Below are 25,593 nucleotides of genomic sequence, written 5' to 3'. Positions count from 1 at the left end.
TGAGCAAAGGGTCCAACCCTGCAGGGTGCTGGTTTGTAAGAACCTTCACTGGGTGGAGGGTACTTGCAAAGGAGCTCCTGGCATAATTGAATCAGCCACTCTTCAGTTTGTGAGCAGGAGATTCCTGCTGGGGTGTTTTCCCTGGAGTCTTCCCTGAGAGGGAACATCCTGGTACTGCCTGGCTCTGCTTCCTTCCTGATTCCCCACCTTTGACAGTTCCAGATCACTCCAGGAGGTGGCTGTTCACCAAACAGTGTTGATCTGGGGTTGTCTCCAACTGACTTAGGCAAAGCCAGATTCCACCCAAATTGGCATGGTTTGGTTTGTGGTTCAGGCTGTGGCTGCACCCTGTGCACAGCCCCAGCAGTTTGTACCTTGTGCAAAATACTACACAATTTCAACACCAGGCCATTTCAACCTGCCACATCTTTTTTGGTATTTAATCTTGCATCTCTCCCCCCCCCCCAGCATTGTTTGTGGCCCACTGCAAGCCTTTGTGCCTCTTGCTATTCCACTGCAGTGAATCGGTGGAGCTTTCTACAGACATGTGGTCAACACATTGTTTCCTGCTATGTTGCCTCGAGTGCCTGACTCTGCACGTGTACGTTCTCTGTAATTATTCCTAATTAACCATAATTGAGTTGACTTCTTACTTGTGTCCCAGAGGAGTCCTGGTGGAATGGTGAACCAAGACAGAAGGATGTCATTAGCACATCCAGGTCCATTCAGAGTTGAGACTGGATTCTAGACACAGCACAATATAAACCTGATGACTGTCACTTCATCTCCGTTTCTAACCATGAAAAATCACACTGAATGTTTGATCACTCAAGTTAATCTGTTTTGTACTCAAGGGCATTTGGGGGATAATGTGGAACAGGTGAAGATTTCAAGAAAGAATGCTGTTGTACAGTATGTCGTTATTTATAGTGTTGGTATTACTGCTCCTGCCTAAAGCAGTGAGCAGGATTCCTGCTGCTAAATGTACAATGAGTATGCCTGTTCCTATTCTTCACAGATATTATCAGTCCGGAGAGCTGAGGATTGCTGGTATACTTTCTCAGAGCTACATCTTTTATGACCCAATCAAATTCCAAAGGCATCCATATCAGGAGCTGATTGAGGAGTTAATGTAAGAAGCTGAGAATGTTCGCCATGCCATACTTCTTTCTGACTCATATTTTCAGGTGGTGTGGATTGATGTTTGCTTCAATAGGGTTGGGTTATTTATTGATATATTTTTATATGTCAGGATAATAAATTGCTTAATGAAATAAAGCTCTATGCAGGGAACATAAATCAACATAAAACAATCATAAAGAATACACAAAACCTCAGCAATATTAAAAATAAATAAAAAGGTAGAATAACGAAATTATATTGCATAGGTAGGCAACTCTCCTTTTTCCCTCTCCAAGTGCCGACTCCAGCTAGCTGTAACCTGCAGCCAGTCGGGAGAGGCTCCAGGCCCCTGGTGGAACCCTGCTGCACTGCATCACCAGACTCTGGTCTAGCTGAGCTTTCCGTCACAACATATTGAACAGAAATGTAGCAAATATCTTTTGCAGTTGCCATACTCTTGATGCCACACGTGACTCTCTTTGCAGATTACTGGCGCATAATTACCAGCACATCTTGGCCATGGCATTTGCAGTGAAGGAGATCAACGACAACTCCAAAATCCTACCCAACATCACTCTTGGTTTTGACATATATAACAATTATTTCCAACCACGGTTCACATGCCAGGCAACATTGAAAGTTCTTTCCACACTCAATAAATTCATCCCTAATTACAAATGTGATGTTCAGAACAATCTGGTAGCAGTCATTGGGGGACCCAGTTCCACCATAGCTGGGCACATTGCAGCCATACTGGGCATCTACAAGATTCTGCAGGTAAATTTTGTTCATAGGAATTATTTTTAAGATGAAGGTTTTGTGTTTGGAAGCAGAAAGAAATCTGACTGAAATTGAAGGTAACACCACACATGCTGATTAATGTTCAGATCATAGAATCATAGAGTTGGAAGAGACCACAAGGGTCATCCAGTCCAACCCCCTGCCAAGCATACCTGTGGAATCTCAGTTTGGGTGTAATTTCTTTCTCCTATTTATAGTCTCTGATATGAAATGGCAAAACCATCCCTGAACGCTATGGTGAACAGCCTATATTTTGCTGGACTTCAAAATCTGCCAGCAATTTTAAAAAATGGGACAATACAATAGATTGGGCTTCCTCAGCCAGCAGCAAAATAAGGTTGTACACCATTACAGTTTAGTCAAAGTAGACGCATTGTAAATCATTCACATGACAAATCTAGGTCCATTGGTTTCAATTGTTCTCCTTTGGGGAAAGTGTAACTGCGTAGAACCTTAGTTGCTTATTTACAAAAGAAAAGTTTGAACAATAGCTTTGGTGTGGGCATTGAGAGAAGAAAATCCACCTGCTAAAACCCAAACAGATAGATGTTTGTGTTCAGTTCCCCTGCAAGTAAGTTGAAGAACTGAAGTTTGCAACATCTGCTTTATCAGCCAGTTCTCTCAGAACCTCAACTGAATCTTCTCAAACAGACAGACTAGAAAACCAGTTTGTGGCTGTTAGAGCATGGGTAGGCAAAGTAAGGCCTAGGGGCCGGATTTGGCCCAATCGCCTTCTCAATCCAGTCTGGGAACCAGCGTGTTTTCACATGAGTAGAATGTGTCCTTTTATTTAAAATGCATCTCTGGGTTATTTGTGGGGCATAGGAATTCGTTCCTTTTCCTTTTCCTTCAAAATATAGTCTGGCCCCCCACAAGGTCTGAGGGACACTGTACCGGCCCCCTGCTGAAAAAGTTTGCTGACCCCTGTATTAGAGCTTTCCTATATCATTTGGATGCTCTTTGATCCTTCCTCCTGTTTCTAGCCTTCCTGTCAATTGATAAGACTTTTCTACTCACCAGTCCAGGTGGCTTAAGAATCTTTCTAATACAGTACACGAATACTCTGTATTGTATGCAATTTTATGCTTTAGAATAAGCATCAGGCCCTGACACGCTACATGCATGAAAAGTTCATAGTTGAGTCATAGAGCACCTGCCTTGATTATGGAAGGTCACAGGTTAAATCCAGCACCCCCTACCCACTCCTGTTTTGCTTTCTTTCATTTAGGTCACCTATGCATCCTCTCCAGAGATGAATAACAAAACTGAAAAAGATTTCTTCCACTGGATGTTCCCAAATGAGGCTCATCAATATATGGGAATGCTTCAGTTACTGTTGCATTTCAGGTGGAAATGGGTTGGGATAATTTACCACAATGAGGACAGTTCAAAGATATCTGTACAGAATATGCTCCCCATGCTTGCTCAGAATGGCATTTGTTTCGAGTTCATCAAAATCTTGCCAGATATCGGTTTTTCTAATCAACTCTCTGAAATGATGCAGGAGGCATTTGGGGTTATAAATGTTGCCATGGAAAGTACAGTCAACACAGTGATCTTTCATGGCGGCTTTCAGGTAATGATGAATTTAAGAATTTTGTTCCATCTCTTGCAATTTGAAGATGTTCCAGTGAAGTCAAAGATCTGGATCTTGACGGCAGATGTGGATTTCACATCTGCTCCAGTTCAAAGAAATTGGGACATTCATTTCATCCATGGCTCCGTATCCCTTGCAGTCTCCCCCAAGGAGGTGGCAGGATTCTGTGAATTCCTGCAAATGAGGAACCCAGCACTAGAAAAAGAGGATGGTTTTCTGAGGGACTTCTGGCAACAGGTGTTTGCTTGCCTGCTCCCTAGCTCTAGTGAAGCAGAGAGGGATGAAAATGCCTGCACTGGCAAAGAGAAACTGGAGGCCCTTCCTGGGTCTGTTTTTGAAATGAGCATGTCTGCCCACAGCTACAGCATATACAATGCCATCTATGCTGTGGCACATGCACTACATGCCATGCTCTCATCCATTTCAAATGGCAGAACAGCAGTGAAGGGGGACAGATGGAAGGAGCTGGCTCAGAAGACATGGCAGGTAATGCTACTCACTGGGAGATAAAATCCTGAGATTTCAGCTTGCATGGCATATTCCTCTGCAGAGGAAACTTAGACATGAAACCCGTTTCATCAAGTAACTCTCTAATGTAAACAATTATCATCTAATGATGTAAATTGGCATCTCTTTCCTTTCTTTTTAGCTTCCCCACTTTCTAAGAAGTGCCACATTTAATAACAGTGCTGGGGGAAAAGTTGCATTTGACCAAAATGGGGAATTAGTATCTGGATTTGATATTATCAACTGGATCACATTCCCAAACCAATCCTTTCTTAGAGCAAAAGTTGGAACCATAGACCCTCAGGCACCCCCAGATAAACTGTTCTCCATTTCTGAGGATTTAATCATATGGCCCAGAACATTTAATCAGGTAGGACCAACGTGCCTTTAAAGACATACAGTATTCATTGGGGAATCCTATGCCAAGATTCTCTGGGATGAGGATCTAAGGGTGCAGTCTCTCTCTTGCTCAACCGGCTGGTTTCCTGTTCAGCCAGGCTCAATCTGCATTAAGCAACGAACTTCGGCTCAGCTGAGGATAAATAAATTGCTGGTTCCAGCTCAGCCATGGCTAAACTGGCTGAGCTGAACCTGCCAGAATTAGGCTAGACTAGAGTAAACCCCCAAATAGGGGTATTCTGGGTGTGTGGTGGTGGAGGGAGCACAAGACAGCGGGGACTTTGACTCTATCCTAAGCTCCTTCAGCTTGGTCAGGTCATCTGGGAACCTAGCATAAAAGACTTAAGTCAAAGGTTTGTCCTGCCTCTGCCAGGTTTAGGCAAAGCAGCATCAGCAACCCCATTGATGAACGGGGTTTGGATAGGATGTAATTTTTCATCAGCTTAGTTTAATTTAAGCTTATAGTCTGGCCCAAATGAGATGGTGGAACCTATGGTAGCTTGCATGTGATTTGTTTGCCTAGCATTTAGAGGGCACCGAAAGAGGGGGGGGGAAATGCTATCTTTATCCCCAGAGTTTCATGTATTTTGTATATGCTAAGCATTCTCTTCTTTCATTTGTTTACAGACACCTCGTTCACTGTGTAATGACAACTGCCCTCCAGGTTATCACAAGGCAAAAAAGGAAGGGAAACCATTTTGCTGCTATGATTGCTTTCCCTGTCCAGAGGGAGAATTTGCAGACCAGAAGGGTAAGAAATGTTGTGTCCATCATTTATAAGTCAAGGTACATGGACATTCAGAAGTTACCATAAAGTTCAAAGTTCTTCATAGTTGTTGTGGTGGCTGATAGATTTCACATATTATTAAAGGGGATATATGTGCAATTATGGATTGTGTGAGTGGATACTACCGCATTTACTCAAATCTAATGTGCAACTTTTGGGGCCAAATTACATTGCAGAAATTAAGGTACACATTTAGGTTCAATGGCATATTTACATTTGCTAGCACATGCTTTTTTTGTTTCAAGGTTCTGAAAAATGAGGTTTGCATTAATTTGATGGTGCAATAGAATTGAGTAAGTACGCTATTCTCATCCCAAAGGCCAAATTCCCTCTTGAGAAACTTTATGGTGGCGAGTTTGAAGTGACTGGATGCATTAAAACTGTTCCTTTTGGAATGAAGCATTGTCCAGACCCATTAGATATTATTGAAAACTTTACTTGCAGAACTTTCTTCATAACAGAATTAAAACATCAAATGATACATCCGAACAGTTTCATAAGACGTATGCCAGCCCAAGGCATAGGCTCAGCATCCTACAGAATATGAAATAATCCAAACAGACCTAAAGTCTCCCTCCTTATAGCATCCATTTTGCCCGGAGCTGTTTTTCTGGAGAGCTTCGTTTACATCATTGTTCCACGGAGCCTGGGAGCAAAGAACTAAAGGCAGCTCCCTTCAAAATGGCAATTTGTGATTCAATACCTTAATCATCTGATCTTAGGTTAAACACCTAACCTGGATCTTAGGTTAAACACCTACGTGTTAGATAGGAGAAACAAGTTAATTATCAACTCAGTTAGAGCTCAGAGTCCTATTCTTGACTTCAATATGTTAAAGCCTTCATTAATACACATTAATGAAGGTCACATTAATAGGGTCACAAAGAGTCAGACACGACTAAATGACTAAACAACAACAATACACATAGCCATTCCCATTTCAGTGTCAATTAAACTGGTTATATTTAACATGCCAGTGATGGGCATGGCCAGGCACAAAAGTGAATGGAACAATTAGTGTAAATTTTATATTTATTATAATTCCTCATATATTTATTTATATCCTGCCTTTTTCCCAATCCAGGAATCAATGTGGCTTAAACAGATGAAACAGAACAAGCTAAAAACAGAGAAAAGACCATCATTAAAATGTAATTAAGTGCTAGTAGATATAAGGCCTAGGTTCCTTCGCATGAGGGAATAGGGTCTTTCAGATAGCCTGGACATAAACCATTTGGGGCTGCATAGGTCATAATCAGCACTTTGAATTGTGCCTGGAAACAGACCGGGAGTCAGTGGAGCTGTTCTAACAAAAGCCCCCCACAGAGTTTGTTACAGTAACCAGAACAGGTTGTAGGTTTAAGGCAAGTGCCAATGTCACCAAATGAAGCTATATGTTCAGGAATTTCACATTCATTTCTTCCAGACATGGATGGATGCATTCAGTGTCCAGAAGGCCATTATCCAAATATCAACAGGGATTTCTGCCTCCCCAAAGCTATAACATTCTTGTCTTATGAAGATCCTTTGGGGAAAGGTTTGGCCATTGCTGCTCTCTCCCTTTCATTCATTACAGTTCTGGTGCTGGGAACCTTTGTGAAGCACCACAAAACACCCATCGTCAAAGCAAATAACCGGAGCCTTTCCTATGTTCTCCTCGTCTCCCTCCTGCTCTCTTTCCTTTGTGCTTTTTTATTCATTGGTCAACCCAATACGGTGACATGCCTCCTTCAACAAACTGCTTTTGGCATCATCTTCTCAGTCACTGTTTCTTGCATGTTGGCCAAAACCATCACTGTGATTCTAGCTTTTAAGGCCGCCAAGCCAGGATCCAAAATGAGGAAATGGATGGGGAAAAGGGTGACTGCCTCCATTGTTACTTCATGCTCCCTTATTCAAGCCACTCTTTGTACTGTCTGGCTGGGAACCTCTCCCCCATTCCCAGAATATGATATGCATTCAGTTGTTAGTGAAACCATTGTACAATGTAATGCAGGATCTGATGTAATGTTTTATTGCGTGTTGGGCTTCATGGGCTTATTAGCTACCGTCAGTTTTACTGTGGCTTTCCTAGCCAGGAATTTACCAGGCAGTTTCCAGGAAACTAAGTCAATTACCTTCAGCATGTTATTGTTTTGCAGTGTGTGGTTATCCTTCTTCCCAACCTACCTGAGCATCAAAGGAAAATACATGGTGGCTGTTGAGATCTTCTCCATCTTGGCTTCTGGTGCAGGATTACTGGGCTGCATCTTTTCCCTCAAATGCTACATTATTGTGTTGAGGCCTGATCTAAACAAAAAGGAACAAATAATAAAGAGAATGATTTGACCAAAGTTTGTGTCTTCTCCTTCTTTGGAGGTCTTTAAGGTCTTGACAGCCATGTGTCAGGAATGCTCTGATGGGGTTTCCTGCTTGGCAGGGGGTTGGACTGGATGGCCCTTGTGGTCTCTTCCAACTCTATGGTTCTATGGTTCTATGCTATGGTTTGTGCTTGAATGCACTTCATATGATTCTCCTTAGAACTTCTTTTCCACAGGGCTGGTACTTACTCAGTTAGGGATTCTGAAGCATATCTCACCAGGTAGAACATTTTTTTGGGGGGGGGCACCCAGTCACAAATACCCCCTTTGTAAGGAATGTGATCAGGAAGATGGTGTTGGAACAATTGCATGTACTCTTAGATGAAGCTGGTGTTCTGGACCCATCTCAATCTGTGTTCCAGCTTGGCTATAGTCTTTGTCACCCTTGTCCATTAGATATATTGCAAGAAGGACAGGTGAATTGAGAACCTGTAATACTTTCTTGCTTTTCTCCCCACATCTTTTATTTTCTTACCCCATTGCTGAAAGAATTGCACTGGTTGCCAAGTAGCTTCCAAGTTAAATTTAGGGTGCTGACATTATTGTACAAAGCCCTATACGGCTTGGGACCAAGATACTAAAATATTGTCTCACCCCTTATATTCCCAATGGATCTCCGTGCTCTGCAAGAGAGGGTCTTCAGAAGATAATATCTTATCAACAGAGCTATACTTTATGGTATAGGACTCAGACCATTAGTGTGGTGGCACCTGTCATTTAAGTATTAAATATTATCCAGACACTGTTACTTTTTGGCAATTTCTGCAGACCTTCCTCTTCCAAAAGCTTTTCAGATGGAGGTCTTTATCCCAGCTGTTATCTATATTAGAACTGTTTTAAACTTTATTTAACTGCTTTACTAATTTTTATGTATGTATTAAAAAAAAACATATGAAACTATCTGTAATTCTTGGCTACTGTCAGTTTTACTGTGGCTTTCCTAGTCAGGGAGTTACCAACCAACTTCCAGGAGACAAAGTCTATCACCTTCAGCGTTTTGTTATTCTGCAGTGTTTGGTTCTCTTTCTTTGCGACCTACCAGGACAAATACATGGTGACTGTCGACATATTCGCCAACTGAGTTGCATATTAATTCCTCAAGTGTTACATTACTCTGCTGAGGCATGATCTAAACAAAAAGGAGCAGCTATCAAAGTGAATGATTTGACCAAAGTTTCTGTGCCTTCTGCTATGGCTTGTCCTTGAACGCACTTCATATGATTCTCCTTAGAGATTCCTCTTCCTGCAGGGCTGATACTATTAGGATTTTATGATAATGATGGTTGATAATTTTCCATCCAGTGGTGGACCTTGGGGTCTCAAATTTCAGTGGTGCCCTGTGCAACACAAAAATCCAGCGTCACACCTCTTACCCTCCATACTAAATGATAATTCTGGCATTCCTCTTGGTGCCCCCAAAGCTCAGCACCCAGTGCAACCCAATTGGTCACACTCCCCTAAATCTGTTCCATCAATATTTGGGGAAAGTTTACTATAGGGATAGCTAACTAGCACTTGATCTGGGGTCTCACACATATTTTTCTGATTCTCTTCTAACACCAACCCCTAAGATCCTTCTGAATTTAGGGGTGGCTGCATGAACAACCACCCCACCCCCGAAACACAGTGCTAGGATGGGAGTAGAGATTCTTGTGTTTTCCAATATGTCAGTGAGAGTGTGTGCAATGATGTCAACTGCATCCACCACTGTCATCGGGTCCATGAAGAGCTGACAGTGCATTAATATTGGGGGTGAGGAACCCAAAAGTTGCTGGATTACAGTTTCCATCCTTCTTGGCCATTGGCTATGCTAGCAGGGGCTAATGGGGGTTGTGTTGCTTTTTTATGATTTGGGTTCGGATAAAAATGAAATATAGGTATAATAAAAGGAGAATTCCCTGGATGCCTAGATCTAGGTCTGTGGCAAGTACTCTTTGGTGAGAAAACAGAAGAAGAAGAAGAAGAAGAAGAAGAAGAAGAAGAAGAAGAAGAAGAAGAAGAAGAAGAAGAAGAAGAGGAGGAGGAGGAGGAGGAGGAGGAGGAGGAGGAGGAGGAGGAGGAGGAGGAGTTTGGATTTGATATCCCACTTTATCACTACCCGAAGGAGTCTCAAAGCGGCTCACAATCTCCTTTTCCCTCCTCCACCACAGCAGACAACCTGTGAGGTGGGTGGGGCTGAGAGACTTCAGAGAAGTGTGACTAGCCCAAGGTCACCCAGCAGCTGCATGTGGAGGAGCAGAGATGCGAACCCGGTTCCCCAGATTACGAGTCTACCGCTCTTAACCACTATACCACACTGGCTCTCAGAGGTTTTAGAATCACAAAATATGCAGCAAAGCAAAGCATGAAAATATAGGTTGTTAGACTTTTTTTTTTTTTTTAAAAAAATCCCTGTCAAAGCTGCTTCCAAAGTTCCCTACATTCCTTAACATAGAAAGAGACCACACATTTGGCAAGTTTAAAATGGTTTACTTGAAAACACTTCAAAGGACAGAGTCAGGCTCCCCCCCCCATACAACGATAAGAAAAGACACTTAAGTTCCAAATTGATAGATTTTTCTAAATTATTTGCACAGAAACATAAAGATGGCTTGTTTCTAGGTTGTCAAATGTAAAATGTGGATTGGTGGATGGTGAGGAAGACTGTTTTTGGTTTTTGGTTTTTTACTTTTGCATTCGGCCGGTAGATATACAGATTTGGAGTTGCATCTGACAAAGGCATTGGGGTTGTGAAATGATTTCTAAATGCATGATTGAACTCATCCTTCAGTGCAGAAAATCTTAACATCTCATTGCTTGCCATCTATTTGAACTGATTGTGTTAAGGGTCTGCTGCACTTTATGAAACCTGTACACAAGTTTCCTTACACGGCTTCCTCAACAAGCTTTGTTTTTTGGGGGGTGTTTTCAAGAGCAGCAGAAATGGAAAAGAGTTGTGAAGTGATCCCCCCAATGACGAGGTCCCCTGGCTGATAAAACTTGTAGCGCATCTGGGGGAACCCCTCATAGTACACATAGCTGGATTAATTTCACATGCACTTTGAGGTGTCAGCAGGCACAACAGCAAGGAGAGCACTATCATTGAGGAGGCAGAATCTTCTTCCCTACACAGAGAGTCTCTTGTTTTTGCTTTGATCAGGATCATCCAGTATCAGGCTTGTCACAGCATCCTCTTTTTAAGTATCTCATCTGAGATCTGCTCCCTTATCCTAAAAGAGAAATCAGCTGAGAACAGGGTGGTGAAGTCTTATTGTTTACACTCTCATATCTACTGTGATCAGTATTAGGGTACATTATCTAAGCATTAGAAAATGGGGGGGGGAGCGGAAAGAATATCTCCATGTATACTATGCTTTACATGAGACTGAATAGTTGCAGTCTGAGATAATTACAAGTTAAGCAATTGCCTCCTGAAGGGATTCTGTTCTGTGGAGCATCAGGTGCAGCTGAACCATGGATAAAACAAGGACATATTCCAAACAAAATCAAGCACTTTCAAATCTTATTGTCTTTCCTGAACGATCATAGAGTTTAACTATTCTTACTACTCTTTTGTTAGAGTTGTTCAGCAGAATCCCTGATCTGGATCTTGTGTAGAAATGAATTCTCTCCACCACAATAATGAGTTTCAAAGCTTTCCTGCAGAACTGTCTCAAACACTAGCTACAAGAAGATAAATGCTACAACTTAACAAAGTAACACAATGCAATTCAGTAAACTTTCCTCTCTCTGGTTGATCCCAGAATTAGAGGTAACCTTCTCTTTAGAGCATTCTAAATAAAATGCAAACACACAGACATTTAATGAACATTAATTTTATAATGTTAACACCTAATAATAATAATAATAATAATAATAATAATAATAATAATAATAATTTTATTTATACCCCACCCTCCCCAGTCAAAACTGGGCTCAGGGTGGCTAACACCAATAAAATTACAATAAAACATAAAAAGCAATTAATTAAAATACAGATTAAAATACAATATTAAAATTTAAAATGCAGCCTCATTTTAAGTAGTCCATAAATCCAAGCCATGAGGGAGGAATACACAGGGGTCAGAATAAGTCCAGCCCAAAGGCCAGGCGGAACAGCTCTGTCTTGCAGGCCCTGTGGAAAGATGACAAATCCCACAGGGCCCTGGTCTCCTGTGAAAGAGCGTTCCACCAAGTTGGGGCCAATACTGAAAAGGCCCTGGCCCTAGTCGAGGCCAATCTAGCCACCCCATGGCTCGGGGTGTATTGTTGTTTGTGGACCTTAAGGTCCTCCGTGGGGCATACCAGGAGAGGCGGTCCCATAGGTACGAGGGTCCCAAGCCACATAGGGCTTTAAAGGTCAAAACCAGCACCTTAAACCTGATCATGTACTCCACCGGGAGCCAGTGCAGCTGGTAAAGCACTGGATGAATGTGATCCCGCGGCTGGGACCCCGTAAGGAGCATCGTCGCTGCATTCTGCACCCGCTGGAGTTTCTGGGTCAGCTTCAAGGGCAGCCCCGCGTAGAGTGAGTTGCAATAATCAAGCCTGGAGGTGACCGTCACATGGATCACTGTGGCCAGATCAGGGCGAAATGCAGAAACATAAATATGAAAGTGATGAAAAGACAGAGAAGATTTGTTTTTACTGAAGTTGGCTCTTCGTTACAACCACTTTCATGTGGGGACTCCTCCCAAATCATGTCTACCAAGCAGAAGGCTTTAACTCTAACTCTGTATATGAAGATAGACAGCCTTCAGCATATGGGTCTAATCTGGTCCACCAGGCCTTTCCATTTGACCTGTGAGATCACTTCAGGCAAGCACACTAGCCTGCCCTACAAATAAGGGTAAAGGCGCGTCTTGGCCCAATGCAGTTTTGCAAAGCCCCATTGCAATGTGGTTCCTAAGTGGCTGATCATAAATGCTTTGTCCACCCTTTATTAGTGCTTGTCCCATAAAGCCAAGGACAGAGTAAAACATGATGGCTGATCCTTGCATTATTGTCATTGAGTGCTTGCCAAAAAGTGGGAATGGAAGAAGGTTGTCAACCACACAATAAAAACGATTGAACATGTAGGAAGAATTCAGCTGGACAGTCCTTTCTCCAACCACATCTTCATCATGAATCCTGTTTCGCTGGGTGTGAACTCAGAACTACAGTGCTATTTTGTCCAGAACAGTCACAAGGAAGATGATGCCAAAAGCAGTTTACCAAAAGAGACAAGTCATATTCTCAGGTTGGCTAATTAATAGAAAAGAGCAAGGGAATGCTAGCAGGAGAGATGAGGAGAAGACAGGTGAAAGTTCTTGGCTTTGACTATGGGTATGCCCTTGTGCAGGATGCGGGCAGCACTGTGGTCTAAACCTCTGAGCCTCTTGGGCTTGCTCATCATGAGGTCGGCTGTTGGAATCCCCGCGAGGGGCGAGTTCCCATTGCTCTGTCCCAGCTCCTGCCAACCTAGCAGTTCAAAAGCATGCCAATGAAAGTAGATAAATAGGTACTGCTCTGGTGGGAAGGTAAACAGTGTTTCCGTGTGCTGCTCTGGTTCGCCAGAAGTGGCTTAGTCATGCTGGCCACATGACCCAGAAGCTGTCTGCGGACAAAACACCAGCTCCCTTGGTCTGAAAAGCGAGATGAGCGCTGCACCCCATAGTCACCTTTGACTGGACATAACTATCCAGGGTTCCTTTACCTTTTTAACTTTATGCCCTTGTGCATAATGAAGACCCCCCTCCCAAGCAGCCAAGCCGAGTTGAATGAAAAGGAAAGAGCAAAAATGGCCAAACCTATCCCCAAACTAATTCTCTTGACTGTTGAACTTGCTCCCAAGGAATATCATCATGGCAGTAGGTGTTAATCTAGGTTCATTCATAAGTAAGAATTGTGGAGGAAATGGGGAAGGACTCTTGGATTGCCTATACAAGCGCTATTCTCCTTCATCTTCCTGTTATTATCAACACAGTCAAAGGAATAGGGTGGGTACTGAAAACATACATCCCATGTGTCAAAGGCCAAGATAAAGCCGTATACTGCAGGTTCCCCACTCCTGTGGGGAGGGAATTTCAAGGGCTGCCACAGAGAATGCTCTTTTCCAGACAGACAGACAGACAGACAGACAGACAGACAGACAGACAGACAGGCCCTCTAACTTCTGAGGGCAGTGAAATTGCAGAAAGGTAGTTCCTGGGAAATTGTAGCACCAAAGAGGGTCTGTAGGGAAAGAGGTTCTCTCAGTTGTTTTAAAGCCTAGCATGAGCACATTTACTGAAACAAACTACAGTACTAAGAAGAATGAGGTGGCTTGCATTTCCTGCTTCTCCAAAGAAGTTCATCAAACCAGGGCAACCAAGGCAGTAGAACTAACATGACCAGGCCTGAAACCAAACTGAAATTGATTTAGATATTCAGTCCCCTCTAAACATGCCTGAAGCTGGACTACCACTGCCCTCTTGAGTACCCAGGGAGGTTTTCTTAAGAAGGAGACACACCATAGCCTTTGTAATGCCTATCTCTTTGCTCTGAGATGCTCTGGCGCTTTCCACACTCGCCTGTACCATGTTTTCACTTTTCTCAGAGTGAAAGAGCTGGGTCTCCCTTCGGTATTCTGCCAAGCACCCCCTTTATACCAGTTGCCACCACAAATCACTTTGATCTGAACACTTAACCCCTCACACAGCCAAGAGAGAGGCATGTGATGTAAAACAACCGATTTATTAAATGAGACTAAATAAGGATTTCAAGATGACTTTGTGTACATACGCTCCAGTATCTTATTTGTTACTTCTAACAACTATGACAATGGATATTATACTACTGTTAATGTGCCACATGTACATGCAGTATTATATACAAGCACCAGGACATTACAGCCTCCTTCAGAATGGATGGTACTTCGTAGAATCATAGAACTGTAGAGTTGGAAGGGGCCACAAGAGTCACCTAGTCCAAATTTGGCCCACTGTCAAAGATTTGGCCCATGGAGCCATTAAGGTTTCCAGTCCCTATGTTAGGGTCCACTGTTCTAGTATTGTCTTTCAAAGCTCTTTAATGCTGTCTCAATATTTGACTGTTGTCCAGTATTGTAGCCTAGCTATCTCATTGGTGGTGATTGCTGAGTTAGAAAGTGGAGCCACTCTGGCTAAGCAGAAAGCGAGGACTCGTAATCAGGTTATGCTAAGTGAATGTACGTCATGGTTGCAGAAAACTTGTTAACACTGCCTAAGTTCTCAGACAGCTATTTCTTCCTTCCCTTGCTACTTAGGACACTAGATATGGACCTGACCACTTCTGCATGCAAAGCATTTTCTGCACTGTGGAAAGTTTCTTTTTCTGGAGCATAACGAAACATCAGCCGTTCTACTTTCTCCCATGACCTGGTTAATCCATTATTCTTTTCACACCCATCCAGATGTTCCTGAAACCAGGTGCTCTGCCCAATCAGCAATGGAACAGAGAAGAACTTTGCAAGGGGAAAAAACATATTTTATTCAATGCTTCTGCTGCACATGGCACCACAGACATTGCAGCCCCACTGGGACTGTGAACTATATGATTATCTTGACATGCTACAATTCAATACTCCTCTAGCAATATCCACATGCTGTTTTGAAGTCCATTTGCCAGGAAGAAAAAGTAGAATGCTTATAAGAAAACCACCCCAGTGCCAATGACAGCTATTTGACTCTACCCACAGAGCAGAGCTGCTGAATGCCAAAGGATGTAGCTTAGGCTGAGTAGTGGGAGATGATAAGCAGTTCAGACTGAAACAGGTGCTTTATTGCTCAGAGGAGAAGCTACTCATCTCAAGATGTTAGAGGTGGCCTTCTGGATGCTTCTCATTGTTTTCCCTGTATTTTTGGCACAGTCTGCTTTGCGTTGTGTGATTGACCTCATCCACACCCAACACCAGTATTATCAGCCAGGACATTTTGCCATTGGTGGCATCACGTCACTGTTATTCTCACCCAGTTTCACTTCAATAGACTTCAAGGAGAAGCCAAGGGAAAGGCTTGCAGGGGAATATATGTAAGAACATGATTATTCATTCCTCTGTGGGGAAAGCTCCTGTTTATGAAAATCATGGAAACTAATTAGATAACCAAAGTGACAGTATAAACCCAGAGCAGTCTCCTCAGTGTTGGCAGGTGCCTAAAAGGATTTGAAGTAGAGAAGGCACCAAGGTGTGGGAATAAGTACTACTACTGGGGGGGGGGAGAGAATGGCATAAAAACTGAGAACTGCTTGAGGTCAAAAAAGTAAGGATGAATTTCTTCCTGTTTGGTATGGTTCTGTAGTTTACATTAATAATGCAGAAAATAACCAATCTCTCCACCACCAACATAAATGGTTGTGGGTAGTACAATGAAATAGAAATGAATGCAGAGCTTCACAACCTGAGGTTCATAGGAAATATAGTTCAATCTCCATGGAAAACAAGAGGTGCATGTTAATGGTCTTTTTGTTTTTATAGACTTGTCATAATTTCTGTTCCTAGAGATACCTTATCAGTTTTTGACTACATTAGTTCTTTAAGGAATTTAAAGACTCTCCTCCACCCATACTGAACATATGTCTGTGTTTGATGCTGGACAGTTTGCTCGTTATACTCCAGCAGTAGCAGGTAAGTCCATCACATGCATAATCTCTCTCTTGTTTCAGTGCAGTGCCAAAGAACTACCAGCATGTCCTTTCCTTAGTCTTTGCTGTGAAGGAGGTCAATCAGAACCCCAAGATTTTACCCAATATCACTTTGGGGTTTCAGATATATGACAGCTATGGCAATGCAAGGATGACTTACCAGAATACTTTGAACCTTGTCTCTCATCATAAGAAGAGCGTCCCCAACTACAAGTGTGATATTGAGAAGAACCTGATAGCTGTCATTGGGGGCCTTGAGACTGAAACTTCTTTCAACATAGCCTCCATCTTGGGCCTTTATAAGATTCTCCAGGTAAGAAGAGTATGGATGGACAGGTGTGAGACAAAACTGACCCCAAGGCTCTGCACCTGTCCCTTCAGGGGTGCAGTTACTCTGTTCAGGACCAGAGAGTCCCCCACCCCTGCCTGCCCACTGCCCAATTGGAAACAGTATTTCTGTCTTATCAGATTTCAACCTCAATCCACTGACCTCTTTTTCCAGGACACATCCTCTTTTTCTGGGGTTGAGTCATCATATCAATCCATAGTTAAAAGTTGTTGTTGTTGATTAGTCATTTAGTCGTGTCTGCCTCTTTGTGACCCCATGGACCAGAGCATGCCAGGCACTCCTGTCTTCCACTGCCTCCCACAGTTTGGTCAAACTCGTGTTCGTAGCTTCGAGAACACTGTCCAACCATCTTGTCCTCTGTCGTCCCCTTCTCCTTGTGCCCTCCATCTTTCCCAACATCAGGGTCTTTCCCAGTGAGTCTTCCCTTCTCATGAGGTGGCCAAAGTATTGGAGCCTCAGCTTCATGATCTGTCCTTCCAGTGAACACTCGGGGCTGATTTCCTTCAGAAAGGATAGGTTTGATCTTCCTGCAGTCTATGGGACTCTCAAGAGTCTCCTCCAGCACCATAATTCAAAAGCATTAATTCTTCAGTGATCAGCCTTCTTCATGGTCCAGCTCTCACTTCCATACATAGCTACTGGGAAAACCATAGCTTTAACTCTATGGACCTTTGTCAGCAAGGTGATATCTCTGCTTTTTAAGTTGCTGTCTAGGTTTGTCATTGCTTTTCTCCCAAGAAGCAGGCGTCTTTTAATTTCAGGACTGCTGTCACTATCAGCAGTGGTCATGGAGCCCAAGAAAGTAAAATCTCTCACTGCCTCCATTTCTTCCCCTTCTATTTGCCAGGAGGTGATGGGACCAGTGGCCATGATATTGGTTTTTTTGATGTGGAGCTTCAGACCATATTTTGCACTCTCCTCTTTCACCCTCATTAAAAGGTTCTTTAATTCCTCCTCACTTTCTGCCATCAAGGTTGTGTCATCAGCATATCTGAGGTTGTTGATATTTCTTCCAGCAATCTTAATTCCAGTTTGGGATTCATTCAGTCCAGCTCTTCGTATGATGAACTCTGCATATAAGTTAAATAAGCAGGGAGACAATATACAACCTTGTCATACTCCTTTCCCAATTTTGAACCAATCAGTTGTTCCATATCCAGTTCTAACTGTAGCTTCATGTCCCACATAGAGATTTCTCAGGAGGCAGATGAGGTGATCAGGCACTCCCAATTCTTTAAGAACTTGCCATAGTTTGCTGTGGTTGACACAATCAAAGGCTTTTGGATAGTCAATGAAGCAGAAGTAGATGTTTTTCTGGAACTCTCTAGCTTTCCCCATAATCCAGCACATGTTTGCAATTTGGTCTCTGGTCTTTGAAATCCAGCTTGCACTTCTGGGAGTTCTCAGTCCACATGCTGCCTTAGCCTGCCTTGTAGAATTTTGAGCATAACCTTGCTAACATGTGAAATGAGCGCAATTGTGCGGTAGTTGGAACATTCTTTGGCACTGCCCTTCTTTGGGATTGGGATGTAGACTGATCTTCTCCAATCCTCTGGCCACTGCTGAGTTTTCCAAACTTGCTGGCATATTGAGTGTAGCACATACCCGGTAGTTAAAAGTAGAAGTTGACAAATGTGTCCTCTTTTTTGCTCTTCAAAATATGGCAACCCTATACTGGCCGTGTCCAAATATGGATTTTTAAGAAGCAGTCTGGGAAAACTTCCTCACAGAGGGAAGCATTTACCACCCCATGGAGCCCACTGACCAGCCCTGCCTGGCTCACTATAATGAGCCAGGAAGGGCAAGGATCAAGGAGACAGGTGGTTTCACTTGTCCAAGCAGCATGTCCACATCTTCAGAGGTAATAGGTTGAAACTGATCCTTTACAACTTGATAGAGCTCTGGCACTCTTCCACCCCAGCCCTGCCACCATGGTGGAGTCTGCCTCTTTCAGAATTCAAGCAAATTTTCCTGCAAAAAAAACCTTAGCAAAATCATTGCAGGAGATCTTGGAGTCCTTACCACACCCCAGTTGTGAAGGTGGTTCTCTTAGACCACGAACCACCCGAAAGAGTCTCCTGGTACATGTTCATTGACAGTATGGTTCATGCTGTTTTTCAACCAAAAAGGCTTTCAGAGCAACTTCTATGAGATAAATTACAAAAAGGTAGACTATAAGATATGGCAAAAATAGAAACATGAGGAGCAGGGATTAGGGAAAGCAGATTCAAAAAAATAATTCTTAAACCCAGAAAACACAAATTCAATGGAAAACCTGATGATACGGAGGAGAATCTAATTAAAACTGACCTGTCATCTGAACTACTTGGGATAGCCCTGGTCTCTATTTCTCCCATTCCTGCAGCCTTGTGTACTTAACAATATGTTTGATTATTCAAAGATACCTGGTGATTTAAAATAACCCTCTTTTCTTCTCCAGGTCACCTATTCTTCATTTAATCCAATGGTGAGTGACAAAGACCACATTTCTTCCTTATACCAAATGGCCCCCAGTGAAGGACATCAATACACTGGGATTGTCCAGCTTCTTCTGTTTTTCCAGTGGAAGTGGGTTGGAATCCTTGTCACAGATGATGATCAAGGTGAAACATTTGTGAAAAAGCTGACACACCAGCTGTCCCTAAATGACATCTGTATAGCTGTCGCTGAAAGAATGCCAAACCCCAGTGACTTTCTTGATCCTTCTGAGATGATTGACGACTTTCAGAATAAGGCCAGGTCCCTAAGTGAAACAAATGTAGCTGTATTTGTTGTAAGTGCAGATTCTTACACCAGGAAATGTCTGCAGTGGTTGCTAATGGTAGGTGAGATGTTCAATTTGGGGCCTATAAACAAGGTGTGGGTTTTGACTGCTGACTGGGATATCTCTGTAGAAACATTCCACAGAGATCTAGATATTCAAAACTTCCATGGTGCCTTATCCTTTGCCATTCATTCCAATGAGGCTGAGGGGTTCCACCATTTTCTCCTGAACCTCAATCCTCACTCTGATGCTGATGGCTTTATCGGGCTCTTCTGGGAACAGGCATTTGGTTGTGAGTTTCTAGATGTGGATTTGGACCAAAGCTGCACAGGTGAAGAGAAACTGGAGAGTCTTCCTGGGATTTTCTTTGAAATGCAAATGACCAGCCAAAGCTACAGCATCTACAATGCTGTCTATGCTGTGGCACATGCTTTGCATGCCATGTGTGTATCCAGAACAAAAAATGGACAGAGGGTGCTTGGAAACTATATGAGACCTCACATACCACAACATTTTCAGGTAAGGTCTAGCATGGAAAACAGATCAATTTTCAAATCAAGAGCCTATCCTTCCATGGCTGGAGTTCCTCCCCCCCTCCAATTATAGGCAGCAGCCAGGACTAATTCTCTATCTTCTGCTAGTACTTTAAAATAGCCAACTAGCATAACGTTACCTCTGGCAATTGTTGAAATACACCTATTTCGAGAAACAATGGAGTGTGCCTCCAGGGTTAAGTCAAACTGTGCCATTAGCAGCAACGCGGTGACTTCCACAGGGTGCAAGTTTGGGCAGTGTGTCTGGAGCTCCTGGGCTGCTCAGTCAACCAGACCCATTCTTGGTCTCACTGATACGGTCCAGAGGAAAGCAGAGCAATATATTTGGCTCCAACTTGGCTGCACAAAATTCTGGAAGGTGCCATCCAACCATTTTATTAACTCTACTTTGGATTTGTTTCAGCTTTAGTCCTTGGCCTTTTCTTCTCCCAAAGATATGGATCCTGTTATGGGTCTTTTTAATGTTCTACTAGCTGGCCCGGGCTCAGGGTCCTTGTTTCCCAGGAAAGGGGAGGATGTGTCCATCCACCCCCCTGGACTATGTGTCCCCCCCCCCCCGGTTGTTGTGTCTCATCCCTGTGATTCCTCCCATCCTGTCGCGACCCATGAGGTATCCCGTCCCCCCTCCCCCCACCCTGGCTCAACCCATTACCTATTCGGGCCCCTACTCCCCCCACCCCACCCAGGGTTCCACTCGGCCAAGTCTGTAAAGTAGAGCCGAGGCCTAGTCTGTAGGCTGTAAAGTGCAGCGGAGGCCTAGTCTGTAGGCCTTGGCTCGGCCTAGTATGTAAATGCGAGCTGAGGCCTCCGCCCTGTATCTCCATTCCTTGGCCCCCACCCTTGGAAAAGGAACTGTCAGCTTCTGGGTTCTATTTCCCAGCATGCACTTTTGGGTGAGTTGTGTGTTCTGAAACATGGGGTTTTGGGGTTTTTACGTGGCCCAGGTGTGACATCTGTGTACGGAAAGTGTATTAGGTTACTCTCTTATTCACATGTGGTGTTGTGTCCAAATTTCAACGCTATCGGTCAAGCGGTTTTGTTGAACATTAGAGAGGAACGGACATGCCCAGATTACATTTTTATATATATAGATGATCTCCTTCAGCCTGTTGCAGCACTTTCTCCGTCTCTCATACATGAAGTTATGAGATAAATGGAAGTGTATGTCTGTCTGTGGGAATGTGAGAGTGTCAGTTTAAACTTCATAAACTTCTTTATTATAGTAATATTTGAAGCTGGTGGTAATGCTGTTTTCGTTGGTAGATTCATCAAGACAGTAGCTTTGTGAAGGAGTCTCTGCTGTTCCCTTTCTAAAGTCCCAGGAAGGAAAGAAAATGGGCTTATAGTGGCAACAACTTGCCATTACTAGTGTTCTCCTTGAGAAACAAGTAAAAACCACATGGCTAAGGAATTTCCCTTCACTAGCTAGAGAAGTTTCACTGTGAGTTTATCCCAGTATGAAGTTTCACTGTGAGTTTATCCCAGTATGAGAAAACAGAATCTTTGTTGTGCCTTCTCTGTTTCCACCTAATCTCCTCTTCCTCTGTAGCTTCAACCTTTCCTGAGGAATATCTTGTTTAACAACAGCGCTGGGGACACGGTGTTTTTTAATGAGAACCGTGAACTAGAAGGTGGATTTGATATCATCAACTGGGTGACCTTCCCCAATAAGTCCTTCTTAAGAGTGAAAGTTGGGGAAATGGATCCTCAAGCTCCACTGGGCAAAGATTTCTGCATCAATGAGAAGATCATTACATGGCACCAAAGTTTTAACCAGGTAGCACCCAAATGCAACTTCTGTTGTCCCTTGGGAGATATTTGTCAGATTTGTTTCATAATCATTTACATTTAGACATGGAGGATTGCAATAGCTTGGTGAAGCAAGCAGTGAAACTGTACCAAGCAAGAGGCAGTGTGTCTAATGGCTGATACAAGCTGGGAGCTGCTTGAGTGTCTCTGGCTGCAAACGGATTGTCAGAGAAGCAAGCTAAGAGAAGGTGAGTGCATGGGAACTCCCTAAAGGGGTTTCTTAGTGGAGAAGCCATGGATCAGCATTTAACCTCTGGGACGCCTTTGGAGCAGTTAAGCAACTCTAATTCTCTGACCTGGGGTCTCCAGGTAGAGATGTTTCCCAGGTCCCAAGCTCCAGTGGGAAGATATTTCTCTTTCAATGAGAAGATCATGACATGGCACCAGAGGACAAACTGGGTGGAACCCAACTGAAAATTCTGAGATCTATAGGTAGATATTTGTCAGATTTGTTTTATAATACTTTACAACCTGCTAGATGAGTTTATGAATGTGTCACTGTAGTGATTCTGGTTCCCAGGTTTTAAGCATAGCTGCCAAGTTTTCCCTTTTCTCGCGAGGAAGCCTATTCAGCATAAGGCAAAATCCCTTAAAAAAAGGGATAACTTGGCAGCTATGGGTTTAAGACTCTGTAGTATGTATCAAGGGTTCCATGGGCTTGCACACCTTCTTTCCCTTATCCACTCACTAGCAGAGGTTCAGTCTTTTTTCTTGAGTTTAATATGCACAGATTTTGGTGACTGGTGCCACTAATTGTACAATTGATCTGAAACAAACTCCTTATGCCGTATTTCGGTAGAGCCCCCTGTTGAGGAAAAGTCAAAGAACAACTGAGAGCGCAGCAGAATACATACGTCTTCTTTTTCTTGGTTAGGTGGTTCCCCTGGCCTTGTGTAATGACCCCTGTCATCCAGGTTACAGCAGACAAAGGAAAGAAGGGGAACCATTTTGTTGCTATGATTGTGCTCCGTGTCCAGAAGGGAAGATTTCAAACCAGACAGGTAGGAAACAACATGTTCCAAATGTCTGTGATGGAGTTGGCCATGTCAAGAGGGAGATATGGAGATCTCAGAAAGCAGAGTGGTCTGTTGTGGTTACTGTGCAAGAAGGAGCTGACAAACACCCTAATTAACACAAATTTCTCATTTGGTTTGGGGTATATTATTTGGCTCTGTTAGCATTAGCACAAAATAATGGCATTAACTGTCACTTTGCTTATCTTACAGCTCCCTTATTTCATACATTGCAGAATGTCTTTCATATAAATGGAGCACTAGAGATGCGAATGTTTTATCATAAAGAATATTATAAACAGTTAATCAACATCTCTTCTGCTTACCTCCATGCCCATAAACTTCAGGGATTGCTACCACAGCTTACTTAATCACCAAAGTTTTAGCACTGTCAATTCAAGAGTACTGTGCTTTTTATAACAATACAGGTGTGTTGACTAGATTATATCAGCAGCGTTCGTCTTCTGTTGGTGTTAAGCTGTCTTTCTGGGGAAGCTTTCTATGTTGTTCAAGGAAACTTCCTTTTTTAGGTCCCCTTCTACTGTGAAACTTAGTTTTGGTAAATAATATTTCTCCATCCAGATTCCTTGAAAGTGTTTCCCTGGCTGGGCAGCCCAAGACCCCCTACACAATGCCCACGCTTGCGCCCAGAGTGGTCACTTGAGTGCTGCAAACACAGCAAAAACAATGGGAGAGACACACCAAAACTTTAATCATACGCGTGTGTAAATACAGATAAACCCTTTAAGGATTATGGAGCTTATCATTTAAACAGTGTGTATTGGACTTTAGCTACTGGATGTTAAGTCTGATTTAATTTTAACCACTGGAAAGAAACCTAAGTACTCAAAAAATAACTTAGAGAGCCAGTGTGGTGTAGTGGTTAAGAGCGGTGGACTCATAATCTGGTGAATTGGGTTCGCTTCCCCACTCCTCCACATGCAGCTGCTGGGTGACCTTGGGCTAGTCACACTTCTCTGAAGGCTCTCAGCCCCACTCACCTCACAGAGTGTTTGTTGTGGGGGAGGAAGGGAAAGGAGAATGTTAGCCACTTTGAGACTCCTTAAGGGGAGTGAAAGGCAGGATATCAAGTCCAAACTCCTTCTCCTCCTCCCCTCCTCCTCCTCCTCCTCCTCCTCCTCCTCCTCCTCCTCCTCTTTCTTCCCTTACCCTAAAGACAACACAAGTTAATAGTCTAAAGGTTTCCTGGAAAAGGTAATGTTTCATATTTTGTATACTGTAAATTGCATTGAAACATAGTACAATAACATTCGAAGTTTCCTGATCCTTTACTATAAATAATTGTACCTCAGCAAGACCCAAAACTCTGTATCTGGAAGCCTGATTTATATATTCCCCCTTCAAGATATGGGTGATTGCTTACACTGTCAAGAAGACCAGTATCCTAACAAAGAGAAAACCCAATGCCTTCCCAAAAGAGAAAACTTCCTGTCTTTTGGAGAAGCTTTTGGCATCAGCTTGGCTCTTTTGGCTCTGACTCTTTCGGCAACCACGGCCTTGGTGCTTGGAATCATCATCAAAAACCGGAACACTCCCATTGTCAAAGCCAACAACTGGAACCTCACCTACACACTGCTCATCTCCCTCCTGCTCTGCTTCCTCTGCTCTTTGCTTTTCATTGGTCAGCCTCAGACATGGACCTGCACTCTAAGACAAACTGCTTTTGGGGTCATCTTCTCCGTAGCCGTTTCTTCTGTCTTGGCAAAAACCCTCACTGTGGTTCTGGCTTTTGTGGCCACCAAGCCAGGATCCCAGATGAGGAAATGGGTGGGGAAAAGATTTTCCATCTCTATCGTTCTTGGCTGCTCCTTAATCCAAGCAAGTATTTGTGTAGTCTGGCTATGTAGCGACCCTCCTTTCCCAGATCTGGACACGCACTCTCTGCCGGACGAAATCATAGTGGAATGCAATGAAGGCTTGGCCAACATGTTCTACTATGTTCTTGGTTACATGGGACTGCTGGCTCTTGTCACCTTCATTGTGGCTTTCTTTGCTCGGAAGCTGCCGGACGTTTTCAACGAAGCCAAATTCATCACTTTCAGCATGTTGGTGTTTTGCAGTGTTTGGGTGTCTTTTGTTCCAACATATCTAAGCACCAAAGGGAGAAACCTGGTAGCTGTAGAGATCTTCTCCATCTTGACCTCCAGTGCTGGGATACTGAGCTGCATCTTTTCCCCCAAATGTTATATAATTATTTTGAGACCAGAACTGAACAATAAGGAGCAGCTAAAAAGAAAGTAAAAAATTAACATTTGATTATATTTTCCTAGCAAAATCTAAAATGGATTAGTAGACTGGAATTTTCACCCCAGAATGTATATGTTTGTTTGTTTTTTGCTTATTTTATTAAATGTTGGCTGATGTTACAATTTTGATTCCAACCTGCCTGCTGCCTACCTGGGTACGGTAATTGAGAGAGTGGTTGCTGAACAGCTTGGTAGGTTTCTGGATGAAATGTTGGCTAATGTTACAATTTTGATACTGACCTGCCTGCTGCCTACCAAGGAAAGAAATACATCCACACACTTTTTCCTCAGGGCATACCAGCTCTTCCATCATAAACTGAGATCTAGTTATTCAGCCCTAACTCCTTGCCTCAGATGTCATTGGTAGTGTGTGCTGTCCACTAGACGGACACTAAACAAGGCCTGGTACCTTGCTGGTATCATCCGGATCTCTCATTACTTGTTTTCCAGATACCAGGCGTGATTGAGGTTCTTACTCTGAGAATCTGTAAGCTACTTTCAAAATGTACTGGATATGTAAATAAATACTTCATGGAATGTTCCTCTTCAGAACATGTTAATGGAAATAGGTGCAGGAAGCTGTTGTTAAGATCATGCTTTTAATGGAGCCAGGTCCATCAACTTTACCATGCTGGTCTTTTGCAG

General features: G+C 43.1%; 1 protein-coding gene and 1 pseudogene across 1 annotated transcript; both read left to right on the top strand.

Annotated features, from left to right (window-relative positions):
• The first annotated feature begins 989 nt into the window (after positions 1-989).
• Positions 990-7,541, top strand: LOC118078001 (vomeronasal type-2 receptor 26-like). The gene is made up of 6 exons (XM_060269381.1): positions 990-1,132; positions 1,608-1,899; positions 3,152-4,006; positions 4,170-4,397; positions 5,054-5,177; positions 6,640-7,541. Exons 1-6 carry the CDS (start codon positions 990-992, stop codon positions 7,539-7,541), a joined length of 2,544 nt encoding a protein of 847 aa, XP_060125364.1.
• A 7,821-nt stretch (positions 7,542-15,362) lies between these two features.
• On the top strand, positions 15,363-24,958 carry LOC132591304 (vomeronasal type-2 receptor 116-like; annotated as a pseudogene).
• Positions 24,959-25,593: the final 635 nt, after the last annotated feature.

Source organism: Zootoca vivipara, chromosome 17, assembly GCF_963506605.1.
Source record: "Zootoca vivipara chromosome 17, rZooViv1.1, whole genome shotgun sequence".
Taxonomy (NCBI): Eukaryota; Metazoa; Chordata; class Lepidosauria; order Squamata; family Lacertidae; genus Zootoca; species Zootoca vivipara.
This window is presented reverse-complemented; position numbering and strand designations above follow the sequence as displayed.

Coding starts and splice junctions, on each gene's coding strand:
- LOC118078001 (XM_060269381.1), top strand. CDS start 990: ATGAGTATGCCTGTTCCTATTCTTCACAGATATTATCAGTCCGGAGAG. Junction 4,007..4,169: donor TGGCTCAGAAGACATGGCAG/GTAATGCTACTC, acceptor CTTTCTTTTTAG/CTTCCCCACTTTCTAAGAAG. Junction 4,398..5,053: donor GGCCCAGAACATTTAATCAG/GTAGGACCAACG, acceptor ATTTGTTTACAG/ACACCTCGTTCACTGTGTAA.